Raw genomic sequence first — 17,633 nt, 5'->3', positions numbered from 1 at the left:
TGGCCCGTTGGTACGGAGGAGAGTAAACTGCTTTATGCAGACGTTAAGCTCATCCAGAAGCACCCTCAGACACTCCCATAATAATGTTTAACCAAATGTCTGGGTATCCCATGGCCCAGTCAAGTTGACACATATAATTAGCCATTACAGGGCCTGCATGTGCTTAAATCTGTCTGCTTGCACTGACTTTTTTTTCCCTCTCAGTCCTCTTGAAAAGCCCCAGTTTGCATGAACATTACAGTCATCTGAACTTCACTCGGTTGATTCATTTGGAGTTGCCATTTGGCTAGCACCGAGTTAAAGTTGGATCAAATTGAGTGATGGTTTCTTTATATTTGTCGAGTAGGATTTATAGTATTTTCTCTTGGCTTAGTTGATTGCTGTTAATATTGAATACATCAGTGGGTGTTTTTGTGTGCTTCATTTTCTTCTATCCTTTCTGTCTTGGAGAGGTGTTCTAATACGTATTCGTAATCATTTTGGCAAAGTGTCACATCTCTGGAGTGGCTGGTTGGCGGCAGAGATTAGCAGTTCCTAGAGCACTTTGCAAAGGCCACACCGATCGGCATGGAATTGTGTCAGCGACTTGCTTGTATTAGAGTGTCAGAGAGCTGCTGAGGTGAGAGGAAGTGTATGTGTTTGTATCCGCTTCTTCCTTACCCTTCGTGTGACCTGACACATATCCCTTGACCTCATCTATAATGCCATTGAAATACCCATGACTGGAGGGCTGTTAGGATGATTACATCAAATAAGAATGTGTACATAAAGTACTACTCAAAGCGTTATTACCTAGTATATTTTAACTGGCAAGACCTTCCCCTCCTGGTAAATAATTGTTAATATGTCTTATTTTGTTGCTACAGAATGCTGGTCTTGTCATTGACCTGCTGTGGCTCAAGTCTGCTTCTCAAGGAGAGCGTGAAAGTTATCACTTGACCTGTGTTTTTATCTGTTGTACTGAAGTTGATTGATTCTAGGATGAGGCCTGCTGACTCAGGCCCGATTTTAATAAAACTTCACCAAATTAGACCAAAGTAGGTAGTCGGGTTAAAGGAAATGTCTAAATTACAAGATACTCAACGAAATTGAGTATGTCAGACTGAGATCCTAATTTGGGCTCTCTTCTTCAGTGTGGGTCACATGCTTCATTAATGTTTCATTGCCCAGGGGCATCTTGGTGGGCATCTGTGTGGGGTAGACTCTAGAGGATTGTGCACTTTCACACGGCAGCAACCGGGTGGGTTTGAGCCTTTATCTGAAACACTGAAACTTGTTGTTTTGACTTATACTACACTTTGGGGGGCCAATGTACTATCAGACTTTGTTTTCTTTTTTATTCTATCCTAAAAGTACGCTCTACCACCGTATTCTCATTTGGGTAAATAGCTCTAGTTTCCCTATCTCTACCTTTTTGATGAATGTGTAAAAAAAATAAATTATTTCACCTGTGGATTCTGGATTAAAGAGCTTGAATTTCTAGCAGAGGACTTTTTACCCTTTTACCGTCGTGTTCATCTCGGAAGCTGTTTTACCTACTTAAATTTCCAAGGTTCAATGCCTGAGGTTTATGCCAGGTTTATTCTACTATGTTTCTGCTTTTTTCTCCCTAAGATGATTATATGTAGTGATTTTCTTTGTTTTTAGATGTCATCCTAAGAAGACAAGTTAGGAATGCTTTGGAATTAGCACATTGTAAACAAGTTCCCTGATTTGCTCTCAAATATATTCAGTACTTTTTCCTTATGCTGATCTACATTCTTGCATCATTAATTTGCTTCTTAAGCAAACTAATTAAAAATGTGTTATAGCTGAGGTCTTACAAGATATTAATTTAAGAGATTTTATGACATGTTTGTTTTCTCAGAAATTTAATGGAAAACATGAATTCTACTAGACAATTATAGTTGCTTATATTATATCTTATTAGTATCAGCTTATATTATATCTTATTAGTATCAGCTTAGAAGCAGGCTTGCTGGGCAGTGCAGATAGGTGGCAGATACGTGAGGCAGCGACTGTGCTTGGACAGGTGTGGCCTCCTCAGCAGATAATGGAAATGGTGAAAAAGAACAGCAAAGTGTCTGCCCAACTGATCAACTTCCAAAGAAATTTTCCTACACCACATTCAGATAAGAGTGAAGGTACTTTGGAATATTACTGGGAGGAAAGGTATGGGTGTGTTGTGAACGTAGTGTTCCATTTTACTAGAAGTCAACAAAGGATTTAAAACCAGTCGGAGATTTCATTTGAAAACACAAGGATTTTTTTTTTTTTTTCTGCTTTTATGGGATGGCTTATGGGTACATTACGATCTTTTATTTCCTTTTAGTATTTTTCTAGCCTGTGGCTAAGTAGTTAGCTTAAATAGATTGATAACATTGGCTTTTTGTATTACATGCAATGTGTTCAGATAACTAACAAGGAAAAGAAATCAATGGTGCTTAATTCACTATTGGTTTAAAAGTTGATACTTTCTTCAGAGTAAATTGGGCAGAAGAAAGGGCGCTCGCACAAGAGCAGCGGTCCTTGGATACGCACCCCTCAACCCCCAACCCAGCCTGTTTCTTACTAAATATGAAAAAAACGGGTGTCTCATTTCCTTTCTGTGTCCTTCAGGGGCGTGCTGCTATTTTTATTTGAAATATTAGGTGAATTACTGCATCAGACATCAGCATTGAAACATCAGTATCAAAATACAATGTAAAATAAATGTATCAGTTATCAATGTGACTCAGTCATCAAAATTTTCTTTTGAATTCCTTTCTTGTACAATAGATTGAGTAGACCGTGGTAGCTGTCTCGTTAAACTTGAGCATAAATTTCCTATCAAACTCGTTCACTTTTTCTTTGTAAGATTTCATCCATCTTGAGTTATTTCGTAGGAGGGAAGCATACATACCCGTACAAAGGTTTTTTCCAGTATCTATTTCTTGTTGTTCTTAGAATAGTATCAAAGAGTAGTTTCTTTATTTGACGTGTAACATATACTATGAATAACGGTAATTACTGGAATATTTAAAATTGTAATTCTGTACTTATGAATATATTCTTTTTCAAACTTGAAAACATGAAGAGGAAAATGATCCTGTTATTAACATAAGCCTTTGCTCTAAGTGCTTGTCACAGGGACACCTGAATTCTGTCATCCTAAACATGAAACAGCATCACACACTGGACCGAGCCTTAGAGCAGGGCCAGCAGACCTGCCTCTTGGCTCCATTTCTGCAAATAGTTTGTTCCATGACCTGACAAGCACTTTGGTTAGGTCATTCACTAGTAAGAAATAGGCTGGGGTGGCAGGGGGTGGGGGGAAGCATCCAAGGACCAATGCTTTTGTGCGAGTTCCCTTTCGGGGTTGGGGGGGACATCCAAGGATCAGTGCTCTGTGCAAGGTCCCTTTCGGGGTGGGGGGGGGACATCCAAGGACCAATGCTCTTGTGCGAGCTCCTTTTGGGGTGGGGGGGCGCAGCATCCAAGGACCAGTGCTCTTGTGTGAGTTCCCTTTCGGGGTGGGGGGGCAGCATCCGAGGACCGATGCTCTTGTGTGAGGTCCCTTTTGGGGTCAGGGGAGGGAGCATCCAAGGACCAGTGCTCTTGTGCGAGTTCCCTTTTGGGGTTGGGGGGAAGGAACATCCAAGGACCAGTGCCCTGTGCGAGGTCCCTTTCGGGGTGGGGGGGACATCCAAGGACCAATGCTCTTGTGCGAGTTCCCTTTCCGGGTGGGGGGGGCAGCATCCAAGGACCGATGCTCTTGTGAGAGTTCCCTTTTGGGGTGGGGGGAGGGAGCATCCAAGGGCCAATGCTCTGTGCAAGCTCCCTTTTGGAAGTGGGGGGGAGGGGATCGTCCAAGGACCACCACTCTTGTGTGAGCTCTCTTTCTTCTGTCTACTCTGAAGAAAATATCAACTAATTATGAATTGAGCATTATTGATTTCTTTCCTTGTTAGTTACCGGAACACCTGGCACATAATATGAAAAGCCAGTATTACCAGTCTGTTTAACTACTTATTCACAGACTAGGAAAATACCCACAAACTGGAAGTTTGGAACTCCGTATCAAAAGTTCCTTATAAATGCAGAATCACTGAGAATAATAAGGGGCATTATCTTCTGTTCCCATGCTTGATGGCAGGATTTCTCACATCTGTTCACCAAAATTAGGAGAGTGAGGGACAGAAGAGTATAAAGCACAGGCCCTCCTTTCAGGGGCTTTTATGTTCCAGTGGAAGGAGCCAGGCCTGGTGATAAGAGGTTTTTCATTCAGTGTCCATGTTGGTAGAATACTTCGAAATGTCATGACGTTTATCTAATTAGTTTATTATATAGTATACTTCAAGTCAGACTCAATCTAGACAGGAATGCTCCTTCTAGATCTAATGATGTTTGCTTTCTCTTTTGATTTTAGGAGGTTATTTAATGAGAAGTGCCATAGACTGAAAAACGAAACATGAGGGTAGCAGGTAAGATATTTAATTCAATAGAAATAATTTTACTTTTTGTGTAACTTACTTATTTAAGTGGCTTGAGAGAGTACGTTGTCTTTTTATGTAGTGCGTGAAAAGCTGGAGTGTAACAAACTCAATCGCTGCTTTGCCTTTTTTAATTTTTTATGTAGTTGGCAAATCACAAATTGGATGAACTTATTGAAATTATTTATGCTAGGTTTTTAAACTTATGGCTTTAATGTTTATGTTCTTATACATTAAGCTTATTTGCCTGATGCTATATATAAAATGCCCATATGAAGAACAATTTTGACAAGCTAGGGAGACTGATTTTTATTTTTGCAAAGTTCTAACTTCTTGAGAAAAATGCATTGTGAAGTTCAAAAGCTTGAATCTTTGCTATATAGGTACTTCAAATGGAAACTAGTGTATGTGAACCATTCAGTAAAATGTATTTTTGCTTAAGTGGCTATTTGCTAGTTCGAGTTCAGTCTGCATAGTTGAGGTTCTGTGTAAGAACATCTGTTCTTAGGCAGCATATGGAGGAAACTGAAAAACACTGCTTGACGTTCATAGTATTAAGGTAGCTGTCTTTAAATGTTATGAAAAGATGCATAAATACCTGGAGAGGCTGATAACTGCTTCCTGCCTTAATAGTGAAAATAAGTGTGTTCTCCTACCCCTACCCCTCCTTCAGCACGGCCAAGGGTCTAGAAGAAGTGCACACTCTGTACATAGAAATTTTTACTACTTGTTCTTCCAACATAGAAGATAATTTGTAGTTTCTCAAAATCGAGATAGTCTTCCTCTTAATTATCATCTTCTCACCAGCAAACCGTATTTTCCTATGGGGGCATCTCTTAGAAGTGCCTCAGTCATGGTGGGTGAACAAATGCGTCTTTGTGCTTCAAGCGTCGTTCTGTACAATAAGGTGCAGGTGATGAAACATCACGATTATTAAAAAACATAACAGGGTTGTGCGCAAATGCCTTTGTAGAACTTTGAAAATCTGGACCCTTTGATCATGAACTTACAAAATATCCTTTTTTGAGTAGCTATTCAACAAGTGAAGGAAAATATTGCCAGAAACTAAGAGCTTGTTTATGGTTTAAAAGTCATATTACAATGTCTTTTTTTTTTTAATGATCTTTGAATACAACAGGACTATTGAGGATGATCATGTATCCTTGACTTTAGAAGTACATTAATTAAACATAGTGATTGAAATAATCAAAGCAAATTTCTGTTCCTCACATAATTCTACATTCATTCTAGTTGAAATTAAATTTTCATTGAGTTCATTTCTCTGATTCTAACAATTAATATCAAGGTTAATTGGTAAGTAATTATTCATTGAGAACTTATTTTATGGTTGGCACTGTGCCTAGTATAGGTCTTGAAGTGTTTGCTTTTAATGAAGAAGGAAGATTAATTTAATTTATTGCCTTTAGAGTGATTAATCTCTTCTAGTTTGAAAAAAGTTGATTGCTTTGAAATATTCTTACAGCCTTTATTCTTACAGTGAGGCAACAGTGTCTAAAGTTTATGCTTTTTTGTTTTGTGAAGAATAAGGACACCTCAGATTAGTGCAGTCTGTGGCTAGAAGGAAGAGAGAATCTCGTGGGAAGTCAAGAATGGGGACTGTGGGTGGTATGGTCAGGCCCTTTATGTCCAGAATTGGCTGGTGACCCAACTCTGGAGAGGACTCCTCTGTCACAGAAGTTCTAGAACTCTACCATTATGGGGTCTCTGCCAGTCTTCACCTGCCTGCTCTCTGGGACCATCTGCTTGTTCTATTATGAGTTCATTTCGCCACGTCTGACTTTTCTCTGTCTTAGAGGTTTTCTTTCCTCCTAGTTCCTCTGGGTCCAGTATCAGTGAATAGGCCTTGGTTGAAGACTCATTTCTGCCACTGACTAGTTACGTGACCTTAGGCAAGTGATCTAAAATTTTTCAGCTTTGATATCTTATCTGTAAAATGAAAATAATTACCTGGAAAAGCTATGCAAATGCAATTATACTTGTAAAGCATTTAGCTGTATGGTAGGCAGTCAGTGAATGGAGTATGTGTGTGTATTGTATACGTATGTGTATATACGTACGTATGTGTATATATGATGTCTATAGCTTATTTAGTGTAGGCTCAGGTCTAACTTGGTACTGAATTTAGTCTAGAACTTTCATATGTTATAACCTTGATATTTTATTCATTTTAATATTTTGATCTTAAACAGTGACGGTTTTGTATATCTGCTGTAAGTGGCAGGGAGAGGTTATCTCTGGTTGCACATGCCCATGATTGCTAGAAAATGAGTGGTTAAGATTGTCATGTGATATAGAATCTTCAAGCCCTTGGTCTTAAGTGATCAAGAAGGAATGTGTCACCTCTTACCATTCATCTATGTAGCAAACACTTGTTGAGAGTATGACTATGTCCAGGAATTTTGCTAGATCCTGTGGGGGCAAGAGTTCAAAGCCTATTGGAATTTTGCTGTCTTATGCACTAAACACGTAGGCAATTTGTGGCTGCTCTTGAAAACAGGAAGTAATTTTCAGAGGAGAGAAGGTCGGATGCAGGAGGTGAGGGAACTGATTAGGTTAGCTGTGAGGCTTCCTCCTGCCATCTCATTTCTGTATTGTAGAGTGTTTCTAAGTAGAAAAGAGTGGCTCTGTGAAACCAGCACTTCTCAGCATCACTGGCCTTTTCCGAGCATCAGTGGTTCATCCTCATCCCTCCCCTTTACGGGTGCAGTCCTGGTTCTTTAGGAAATTAGAATGAACATACGTCTTTTTGACTCTTCCTTTCCCACGAAGTTGAGTTTTGGTAGTTTTTTAAGGAGAATGTGGTAATCTGGTGTTAGAATGGAGTACTATCCAGAGCACTGGGCTGTGTCAGGATTCCTGGATTCCAGGCCTCGTGCTGTTGCTGAGTTATTTGTAATCTTGGGAGTTGCCGCACCTCTGGGCTTTTGTCTCCTTAAGGATAGAGAGATGCCTGCTGATCCAATCCACCTCCTTTAGATCAATAGAAATTAAACTTTGGGTAAAAGAGGGGAATGGAGATTGTGTAGGCAAATACTAATATTCTTCTCCAACAACCCAATGAGATGGTCCTGAAAGCCTAGGGGAAAGAGGAAGATGTTTCTTTCCTGTCATTTTCCATTTCCTTTCCTGTCTTGCAGTGTTTTTTTTCTTTCCTAGATTTGCTTAGCTATGGAGAAAAAGACAAATCCTCAATTCCTATGAAACAGTTAGCTAATACCTGGCAGTGCTAACTATTTGTGAGACACCCAGAAATAAAGTTAGAAAGGTATGAAAGGGTACGAGTGTGTCTTCACAGGGCTTATCATGGAACCACGTTACAAAGCGTGTGTCATAGCTGCCAAATTAAGTCCTCTAGGACTGGAGAAGGCCTGTCTTAAACTGGTATTCAGTTTGAGGAGGAACACTCTTGTTTGCCATGTCAGGAGCACTTGTGTTGCTCTAAGAGATATGTTGGTTGGTGATAGGACAGTAAACTGGTACATTTCACTAGAGAGTTCCTTGCTTAGTGAGCATCCTGCTAGTTGCCTTGGATCTCCATAAGGTCTGGTGTTTTTGTATTATCCCTGTATAGTATTGCCCTTTATATGTGAACAGGATTAGGAATGTGTCGTCCAACATGCTTGGTGATGGTGTTCCATTAGCCGTGATACTTTGGTACTTTCGTATAGTCAGCCAGCACTTGGGAGCAGATTTTTTTTTTTTTTTTTTTTTTTTTTTTTTGGCAGGAGAAAACTAGGCAGATGACTCAAGCAGTCCTATGTCTGGGTTGCTAGCCAATCTGATAATTCTTTGAACAGGAAAATCCCTTATCTCAGTGGATTGCTTATACAGTTTTTCTTGTAACTCAAGTAAAATTAAGATCCAATACATAAACTTTATTAGTTTAAGAAATTTCTTTATAAACTTAAATTTTTCGTGAAATGCACTAGTTAAAGTTCTCTGGGCTCATAAGCTCATGCTGAATTATTTCTCCCCTTTATCTAGGTGCTGCAAAGTTGGTGGTAGCCGTGGCAGTATTTTTACTGACATTTTATGTTATTTCTCAAGTATTTGAAATAAAAATGGATGCAAGTTTAGGAAATCTATTTGGTAAGTTCCATTTTTTCCCCTTTCTTAAATTTTATTTTCGATTGGTTGTCTGTAAATTGTTACCAGTTATCAATATTGAGTCTAGTCTGTCTAGAAAAGAAGATATAATTATATCAATAAGTGTGATCCCTTAGAATATCTAAAATACACAGTGGAAAGCCTTAAAATTAATCCAATATAAAGTATGAATCTTCTGCTCACCATTCTGAATATATTAATGGGGTCTGTTTCATTCATGTCTAGGACATTAATCATGGCATTCTGAGCGAACATTCTAGAAGCTATCACACAGTATTTGAATTAGCTGATAGAGAACTTGGAACCAAATCTAGCCCTCAGATGGCAAGTGGAGTCATGACAATGCATTGTAAATAGCAGCCATTGAAATCCATCTTGTATTCCTACCCTTATTTAATTCCTTCTGCATTATTTTTCTCTTTATCCATTTATTTAATGCTATGTTGCAAACACACCGTTGTAAGCCACCTTAACTCAGTGTTTAACAAAATTCTTAAGTCAATAAAATAAGTTAACTGTTGAAATGTTACAGTAAGCTCTGGATGAAGCATTGTTTAAAGTATTAAAAAATTAGGTGTGGGGGCACCTGGGTGGCTCAGTCAGTTAAGCATCCGACTTCGACACAGGTCATGATGTCACCGTTCCTGAGTTCGAGCCCTGTGTCAGGCTCTGTCCTGACAGCTCAGAGCCTGGAACCTGTTGCAGATTCTGTTTCTCCCTCTCTGTCTCTGCCCCTCCTCCACTCATGCTCTGTCTCTCTCTCAAAAGTAAACATTAAAAAAAAATTAAAGGGACACCTGGGTGGCTCAATCAGTTAGGCGTCCGACTTCAGCTCAGGTCACGAACTTGTGGTTCGTGAGTTCAAGCCCTGCATCGGGCTCTGTGCTGACAGCTCAGAGCCTGGAGCCTGTCTTCGGATTCTGTGTCTCCCTCTCTCTCTGCCCCTCTCCTACTCACACTATGTCTCTATCTATCAAAAATAAATAAACATTTTTTTAAAAAATTACAAAAATTATGTGTGAAATGTGAGACTGTGAAACCCAGAAATAGTATTTTCACCCATTCGGCAAAAATCAGATGAAATAACTTTGAGATCTCTGGAATAATGAGTTTTGCTTTCCATAAATTAATATTTGAAAGGGATCCCAATACCTCATTTACTCCCTCTCACATCTAGTTTCAAGACTCCCTTAAACCGGTGGTTCTCCAGTTTTAATGTCAAAAGAACCTCCAGGGAGTCTTGGTATGCAGATTCAGATTCAGTGTCTGGGATGGGCCCTCTCAGGACTGCATTTCTCACAGGCTCCCAGGTGATGCTGAGGTTGGTACCCAGACACCATATACTGAGTAGTGAGGCTTTAGACAATACTGATGTGTAATCATCAGTTTCTGTATAAACGTTTTCAGGTGACTTTTCTTCCGATAACTACTTAAAAGTACTTCTTGTATTGCACTGAATTCTGTCTTGTAAACTCCCAAGTAGTTTCAATACACTGATCTATGATCTGCTGGAGTTCTCTCCTACACTAATGATCTCTCAAAGAGATAATTGTAGTCATACTCCTTCAGGCCATCTTTTTAAAACTCTTCATCTTTTCGGGGTGCCTGGGTGGCTCACTTGGTTGGGCGTCCGACGTTGGCTCAAGTCATGATCTCACAGTCCGTGAGTTCGAGCCCCGCGTTGGGCTCTGTGCTGACAGCTCAGAGCCTGGAGCCTGTTTCAGATTCTGTGTCTCCCTCTCTGTCTCTCTGACCTTCCCCCATTCACGCTCTGTCTCTCTCTGTCTCAAAAATGAATAAACGTTAAAAAAAAATTAAAAAAAATAAAATCTTCATCTTCTCCAGTTTTGGAATCTCCCCCACCCCCTTCAACATTCCTCTCAGTATATTGTCTATTTTTCTCTGGAACCATCTATTTTTCAGCACCTGTTTTAACATGAAGCATCCGGGATCCAGCATGGAGTAGTCATTACAGAGTACAGTGACATTTGACTTTACTTCTGGTCTGTCTACTTCTGTTACTACTAAGAGGCCAGGCTGGTGTCCTTTGGGAGCACAGCTGGTTGTAGTTGAATAAGGGGCAGAAAAACACTGAAGGCCTTGAGGACTCGTTCAGTGTTGCTGGGGAAACAGTGTGTAACCAGTTCACATAAGAAAGGTTGATGGTAAGGGAAGAAGGTTATGGGATGGTAGCTTGAGGCAGAAGCAGGTTAAGTGTTTTGTTTTGTTTTGTTTTTTGTGAAGTAATGTAGAGTCTCACTTGTCTCTAGGCTTTGGGGAAAGATTCAGGGAATTACAAATCAGTGGGATGAGAGTGAACAAGCAAGAAAAGGAGGATCCTTGAGAGAAGCAAGGCAGTGGGACCATTGGTACATGTGAAAAACTACTTTGGGGAAAGGCCCGCTGTTTTCAGAGGGAAGAGGCTTGGGTGAAGCCTAGCGCTTGCCCTGGTTTGGGTCTTCGTCTCTAGTCTGGACTGTCTATTCAAACATCACAGGGATGTTCCATGTCTATTTCTCATCCCAGGTATCTGCCCGTTTCATCGCTGCCGGAGCAGTTCCGGCATTCATGAACCTTTTCCGGCACTCATGAAGGTTAATAACACTCATGAACCTTTAGTGCTTCTGACTATGAGAGAGTAAAATCTAAGGCCCACTCAAACCCCCACCCTGCCTCTGCCCTTCTCACCTTCTCTTTTCCCGCCCCCCCCCCCCCCCCCCCCCCCCCCCCCCGAGCCGTGTCTCACTCTTGCTTGTGCCAGTCTGCACAGGATCTACAGACAACATACCTTGTCCTTCCATATCCCCACCTTGCTCATGCTGGTTCCTCACAGAGCACGTTTTTCTTATCCCCTCCTTCGTCTGTTAATCCTTCTCATTTTTCGAAACTGCATAAATGCCCCTTCTTGAGAGAAATTATAGTTGAACCTCCCTCTTTTCCTATTAGAATGTATTACTTCTTTTTGTGAACTGTGTGTTCTAATGCATAGTACTTGTATCTCAATTTGGCACTGATGTTGTTCTGCCTTACATCAGAGAATTTCTTCTATTTTTCATATATCTGTCTCCCCTTACTAGAGAATGAATCTTGAGGGCAATAGTATCTTGGTGCTTCACCCAGCATCTAGCGCTGGGTCGTACGTGTAGAACGTCCACGCTGATTGAATGGAGAATGAATGTAGTTGACCAAGGATTAGTACTTTGACATGGAGAGGAAGAGTGGGATTCATTCAAAGCTATATTAGTTGAAAAGCCACCAGTAGTCACCTATGAACAAATGCTGAGCTACTTTAACTAGGATAGTTGTCTCTTCATTTTCATTTTGATTTTTCTTAATGTTGGGAACTGCAAGGTTTTATTGTGTGTGTTTTAGCTATTTGACTTACTCATTCTTAGGGAAGATGGCTTATTTTGTTGTTGTGACTGAAGTTGTACACTGTATCCACAAAACCTTATTGGATTCCAGTTTATTGAGTTGGTGAAAATTTAATTTGCTTGTTGTATTTTAATTCTCATTTCAGAATAATTGAGTAAAGATGGAGATATGGTTGTCTTTTGCCATTTGCTTAGCATCTAACTCCATTCACCGAAGGGTAACAAGTTTAACCCAACATTAGAGTTATTTCTATAATCAGTATATTGGGAGGGGGGGTCTCGTGACATGAACTGTACTTCTTTTGGTGGTGAATTTTTTCATTTTTCTACTGTTGATATAAATAGCTTGATAGTGTCTATAAATTTAGTTTCAGGTTGGATATATAGTACTTTTTTAGAAAAATAAAATGATCTTATTTCTAGAAAGGAAGAATGAAAAATTTTGCTCAGAAGTATAGTTGAAATTACTAAAATACATTGTGATTTTTTTTGAAAACAAGTTTTTGTACAAAACTTATTGAGATAATTGTAGATTTGCATGTATTTGTGAGACATAATATGGAGGGATCCTGCATACCCTTTACACGGTTTCTCATATTGGTAACATCTTACAGAACTACCCCTAGTGTCACAACCAGGATAGCAACATGGATACAATCCGTGAGTTTTAGTTATGATTGCGTTTTCACACAGTGGTTCGTTGTCAGGGTGGATACTTAACAACTAGTAAATATACTGAACACAGACCAGATTATTGCACACGTTGCTGCCGTCAGGACTTACTGTTCTGTTGAGTTGATGAATTTTTACCCTTTCAGACTTAAACCACTGAAATGGTATATACATAAATTACTTGACGTTCTTAAAAACTTAAGTACAAAATAGTTCTGATTTCTGTAGTTTGACTTGTTGAAAGACGTTCATTGATTGAAACCAGATATGAAACAGAACTTCCAAGTGGATCCATTTTCTCAGCTCATCTGATGAGAGTAGATAATTATGATTAAACCATTAACCTTTTTCTTGAAGAAGGTAATTCTAATTGATATGTTACTTATTTCGTAGATATTGCAGACCTTTGTTTTTCAGTTATTTTAAATGATTTTTGAAAAAAATTGTTCAGTGATTACGTAAGCCATAAAAATAGCTGGTAATGTGAAAATTAAGCTCAGCTGATGTAAAAGATTTAGCAGTCAGCTTATTTAACTGTCCAAAGGTATGTCTTATCTAAACCATACAAAAGTCTATTTATCTTGATGCAATTAAATCTTGAGTAATTCGTGATAATTTTTCCACCATAAAAATAAAATGATTCCTGGCTGTTTATTTTCTTAACATGAAAAATTAACCCCCCCCCAAAAAAAAAGAAACCAAATCAAAAAGATTTACTATTGTTCCTTAAAGTGAAAAGTTGTATATAGTGAAAGAAATTAAGAATTAAAGCTATCAAGGTAGTTTGATGATTACAAGTTACAGGAAAGGAGGGCTTTTTATTAGTATGCTGTGCCCATACTGCAAGTGGAAAACGTTCTGTTTTATTTGTGAAAATTTACCTGTTTGACCTCCAGGTGTTAAATTCTCAGGATTGCAGACCTAGTAGAGGGCTTTGGGTTTTGATAAATATTAGACAAAAATTAGCTTTCATCTGGTCTGGAGAGAAAAGTCTTTCACGAGACTTTTTTGTTTGTTTTAAAGTTTATTTTTTGAGGGGCGCCTGGGTGGCTCAGTCAGTTGCGCGTCCGACTTTGGCTCAGGTCATGATCTCACAGCTCGTGGGTTCGAGCCGCGCTGACAGCTCAGAGCCTGGAGCCTGCTTCAGATTCTGTGTCTCCCTCTCTCTCTGCCCCTAACCCACTTGCATTCTGTCTCTGCCTCTCTCAAAAATAAACAAACATTAAAAAAATTTTTTTTAAGTTTATTTTTTGAGAGAGAGTGAGAGCGAGCAGGGTAAGGGCAGAGAGAGAGGGAGACCCAGGATCCGAAGTGCCTCCGCCTTGGCAACAGAGAGCCCCATGCAGGGCTTGAACTCATGAACCTGAGCTGAAGTCGAATACTTAACGGACTGAGCCCCTGTTTGTTTGTTTTTAAACCTTTAGCGACTTTTCTCCTTACTCTTAAAGTAAATGGAGTGATATTATGCATTTAAAAGCCTGATGATTGAAGAACTGGTTTTCTCAAAATCCTATCCCAGTAACGTTTTTTCAGTTGAATAACCTTTACTTTTTTTTTTTTTTTTTAATCTCTTAAATTCTACAAGCAAACTAGTTTGACCATTTTACTGGCTCATCCCTGGCTTTCCCTTTGCCTTTCTTTCCTCAGCCACACTCTTCTTTCTCTGAGTATCAGTTGATTACTGATGTCTCTGAAATTTTCTCATCACCCTTTTGACTTTAAATCCTCTCTCTGGGTGGCCTCATCATTTGTTAACTTTCCAGTTTGTATCTTCATCCCAGATCTCATTTAGAGCTGGCTTTTAGACTTTCTCACTTGGATCTTCTCCAAGAATCTAAAATTTGCAAGTCCAGCACAGAACTCATCATCCATCCCCTATATCTAGCTCCTCACTAGATGATGAGCATCTACCTGAGTGTGGAGATGGTGTTTTTGTTCACTGGTTCATATGAACGAATAAATGAAAGCTTCTAAAGCCAAATGTCCAAGAGGTAAACTTGATTCCTCCTTTTCCACCATTCCTCCATCTGTTCCATTGCCAAGTCCCATCAGTGTTGCTTCCTTAGTTGTTCTGAACTGGTCTACTTGTTTCAAACCCAGTCATTACCTTTGTAGTGACTACAGAGGTGCCCTTTTTAACCTGGATTCCTTTAGCAATGTCCCTGTCCTTGTGGACACTTTGTCTCAAATCTTGAACCCTCTTCAGTCAGAAGGTTTGTTCTTAAAGCTCCCTATTCTGGCTTCCTGATCTGAGCAGGACGAGCAGTTTTTTATACATGTGATCAGAAGACCTCAGACATTTCCCATTTTGCAATGCAATATGAGTTTGGGTGAGATATGACTTTGAAAACTAGCTCTGCCAATTATTAATTATGTCTTGGAACAAATCAAATCAGTAAACTTCTGGGTTCCCAGTTTCTCTGTTTTTGAAACAGAGATGATGATTAAGTCAGTAATGCATGCAAAAGTACTTGGTGGATAGATTGCCCAGCATATGTGAATGAGCTATGTTATATCACCCCTGTTCTGATCCCCGAGTTTTCCCTGTATCTTGTTACCATAAGTTAGGTATACCAGAATTCCTGATTGAACAGTGTTCTTCTGTAAATATCTTAACACCTGAGTCTGCAAATATGTGTTTATTCAGGACAGAAGTGAAATTGAGAATGTCTAGTGTTCATGCTGCTAATCACTGGTTGTTAATCATTGTCTCAGCTTTCCTTTCCTTATTTACACAAGTGAGAACATTGGACCAGATGATCTCTAGAATGATATTTCCCTTACTTTTATGACATAATGAAGGAAATTGAAAGAATGAGCTCAGTAGTCCCAGTACTCTAATATACTAACTGGTCATTTGTTTTTGTTAAGTCTTTGTCCTTATCCGTGAATTTTTTTTCGTACTTACAGACAAGGTTTGCTTTCTGCTTTATTTCATGCGTTAGACTTTCCCCACGTTACTCCACTTCCTTTGTGACTTCAGGGGCATATAATATTCTCAGTGTTTTATAGAGTTAGTGAGCCTTCACTTACTTGGTCATTTTTCTCTTTTTAAACATTTGCATATTATTTTTCAGCTTTAACTTTCTGTTCTCCACTTTGAGTTCTGGACTTACAGGAAATTCTCAATCATCTAAAATAATACAGAACTAAAAACCAAGTGACTATTTATAGTCAAACAGCTGGCAAATATTTATGACACTGCATGCTTATTAGCCGAATCAGGAAATGGCTGCCCACAATACTGTTGATGATTTAAACTGAATCCCCTAGGCTGGGATCAGATGCGAGTGCTTTTAAAAAGCTCTTAGTGTAGGTGGCTAGATTGCGATCTACTTCATTAAAGTTAAGATTTGATCACAAGATTCTTGCTTCCTTGAGCCAATAAATTATAACAGTCTTGGTAACTGACCTTAATTTTTTTTAAATATGCCCAGTACACTTCTATTTTAGAGAAATTGAGTTCCTCACCACCACCACCATCTTATGTTCTTCCACCCCCCAGATCTCCTAGCCTACCCACCTAGCCTAGACCATTTCATGTATATTCTCCAGCATTTCATATGCGTGTGTACACAGCACCCTATAGCAGCAGCCACTTAAAAAAGTTTTTTTTTCACGTTTTTTTGTTTTTGACAGACAGAGGGAGACAGAGCATGAGCAGGGGAGGGGTAGAGAGAGAGCGAGATACAGAATCCAAAGCAGGCTTCAGGCTCTGAGCTGTCAGCACAGAGCCCAACATGGGGCTTGAACCCATGAACTGTGAGATCCTGACCTGAGCTGAAGTCTGACGCTTAACCGACTGAGCCACCCAGGTGCCCCTAGGCAGCAGCCACTTTTAAACACTGTAATAGTCGACAAGTATATACTTAAAGTCATTTAAGGAGAAGTTTGAAATAGTGTATGGCATCAAGTATATGTGAAATCTAAAAAGGACAGACTCAGAGAAACAGATTAAAATAGTGGTTACCAGGGGTTGGGAAGGAGGTAAGGGGAGACATTGCTCAAAGGGTCTGAACTCCCAGTTATAAGATTTAAAAGTTTGGGAATCTAATATAGCGAGGTGATCATAGCTAATACTAACTAGTATGTGATACTACTGTATACTTGAATGTTGATTAGAGAGTAAATCTTAAATGTTCTCACCACAAAAAAGAAATGGTTACTATGTGATGGGATGGACGTGGTAGCTAATATATAACGGTTATCATTTAGCAGTTTATGCATGTATCAAATCAACATGTTGTATGCCTAAAGTTATACAGTGTTACATGTCAATTATGTCTCGAGAAAGCTGGCAAAAAATTGAAAAATAAATTTAAAAAGAAGTTAAATTTGTAGAGTAACTTTCTGATTGGGACTTAAATTTATAAGTAGAAATAAAAATAAAATGTAAAGATAAGAATAAAGTGTTCTATCAGTAGTAGAATACTACCATCCATAATTCCTCTGCATAATTGTTTATAATGAGTTTTGTAGCCTGAAGTCACTTTTTCACTTTTTCTCTAGAGCAGTAGTCTGTTTTATTTATTGTATACTGAGCAATAATTCAAGCACTTTCATTTTTATAGTCCTGTTAGTGCCAAATATGTTTAATATGTGGATACTTGCCAACAGCTTTATTCCTTCTAGCAAAGATAACTTTTTCTTTTTTTTCCTAGCAAGGTCAGCATTGGACACGGCAGTGCGTTGTAAGTATTGCATCTCAATATTTTGCAGATGGTTTATTCTATTTTATCCTATGTGTATGAGCACTTACATTCAAACAATGGGGATATTTCAATGTGAGCAAAATCGATTTAGAAATTTTTAAAGTTATAAGGATGCTATTTGAATAGCTCAGCATTCTACGTATATAATAGTATTCATAATGGATATTTTGTTAACATTTTTTAGATTCAGTAATATAAGTGCAGAAAATGTGTAAAAGAATTCCTCGTTAGAACTAGAACGTAAACAGATACTCAGTGATGTGTTAGGCTTTTTA

At 38.9% G+C, this 17,633-nt stretch overlaps 1 protein-coding gene across 2 annotated transcripts in view; it reads left to right on the top strand.

The window, feature by feature from the left end:
- The window catches only part of FAM3C (FAM3 metabolism regulating signaling molecule C), a 57,698-nt gene that overhangs the window by 8,959 nt on the left and 31,106 nt on the right, over positions 1–17,633 (top strand). For both annotated transcript variants that reach the window (XM_047841023.1, XM_047841031.1), the window contains exons 2-4: positions 4,409–4,463; positions 8,478–8,582; positions 17,308–17,337. In XM_047841023.1, the coding sequence (XP_047696979.1) occupies positions 4,451–4,463; positions 8,478–8,582; positions 17,308–17,337 (148 nt within the window). In that variant the 5' untranslated portion in view covers positions 4,409–4,450. The remainder of the gene's footprint in view (positions 1–4,408; positions 4,464–8,477; positions 8,583–17,307; positions 17,338–17,633) is intronic.

The sequence above is a fragment of the Prionailurus viverrinus genome, chromosome A2, assembly GCF_022837055.1.
Source record: "Prionailurus viverrinus isolate Anna chromosome A2, UM_Priviv_1.0, whole genome shotgun sequence".
NCBI classification, from domain to species: domain Eukaryota; kingdom Metazoa; phylum Chordata; class Mammalia; order Carnivora; family Felidae; genus Prionailurus; species Prionailurus viverrinus.
The sequence above is the reverse complement of the archived record's forward strand: the minus strand, read 5'-3'. Positions and strand labels throughout refer to the sequence as shown.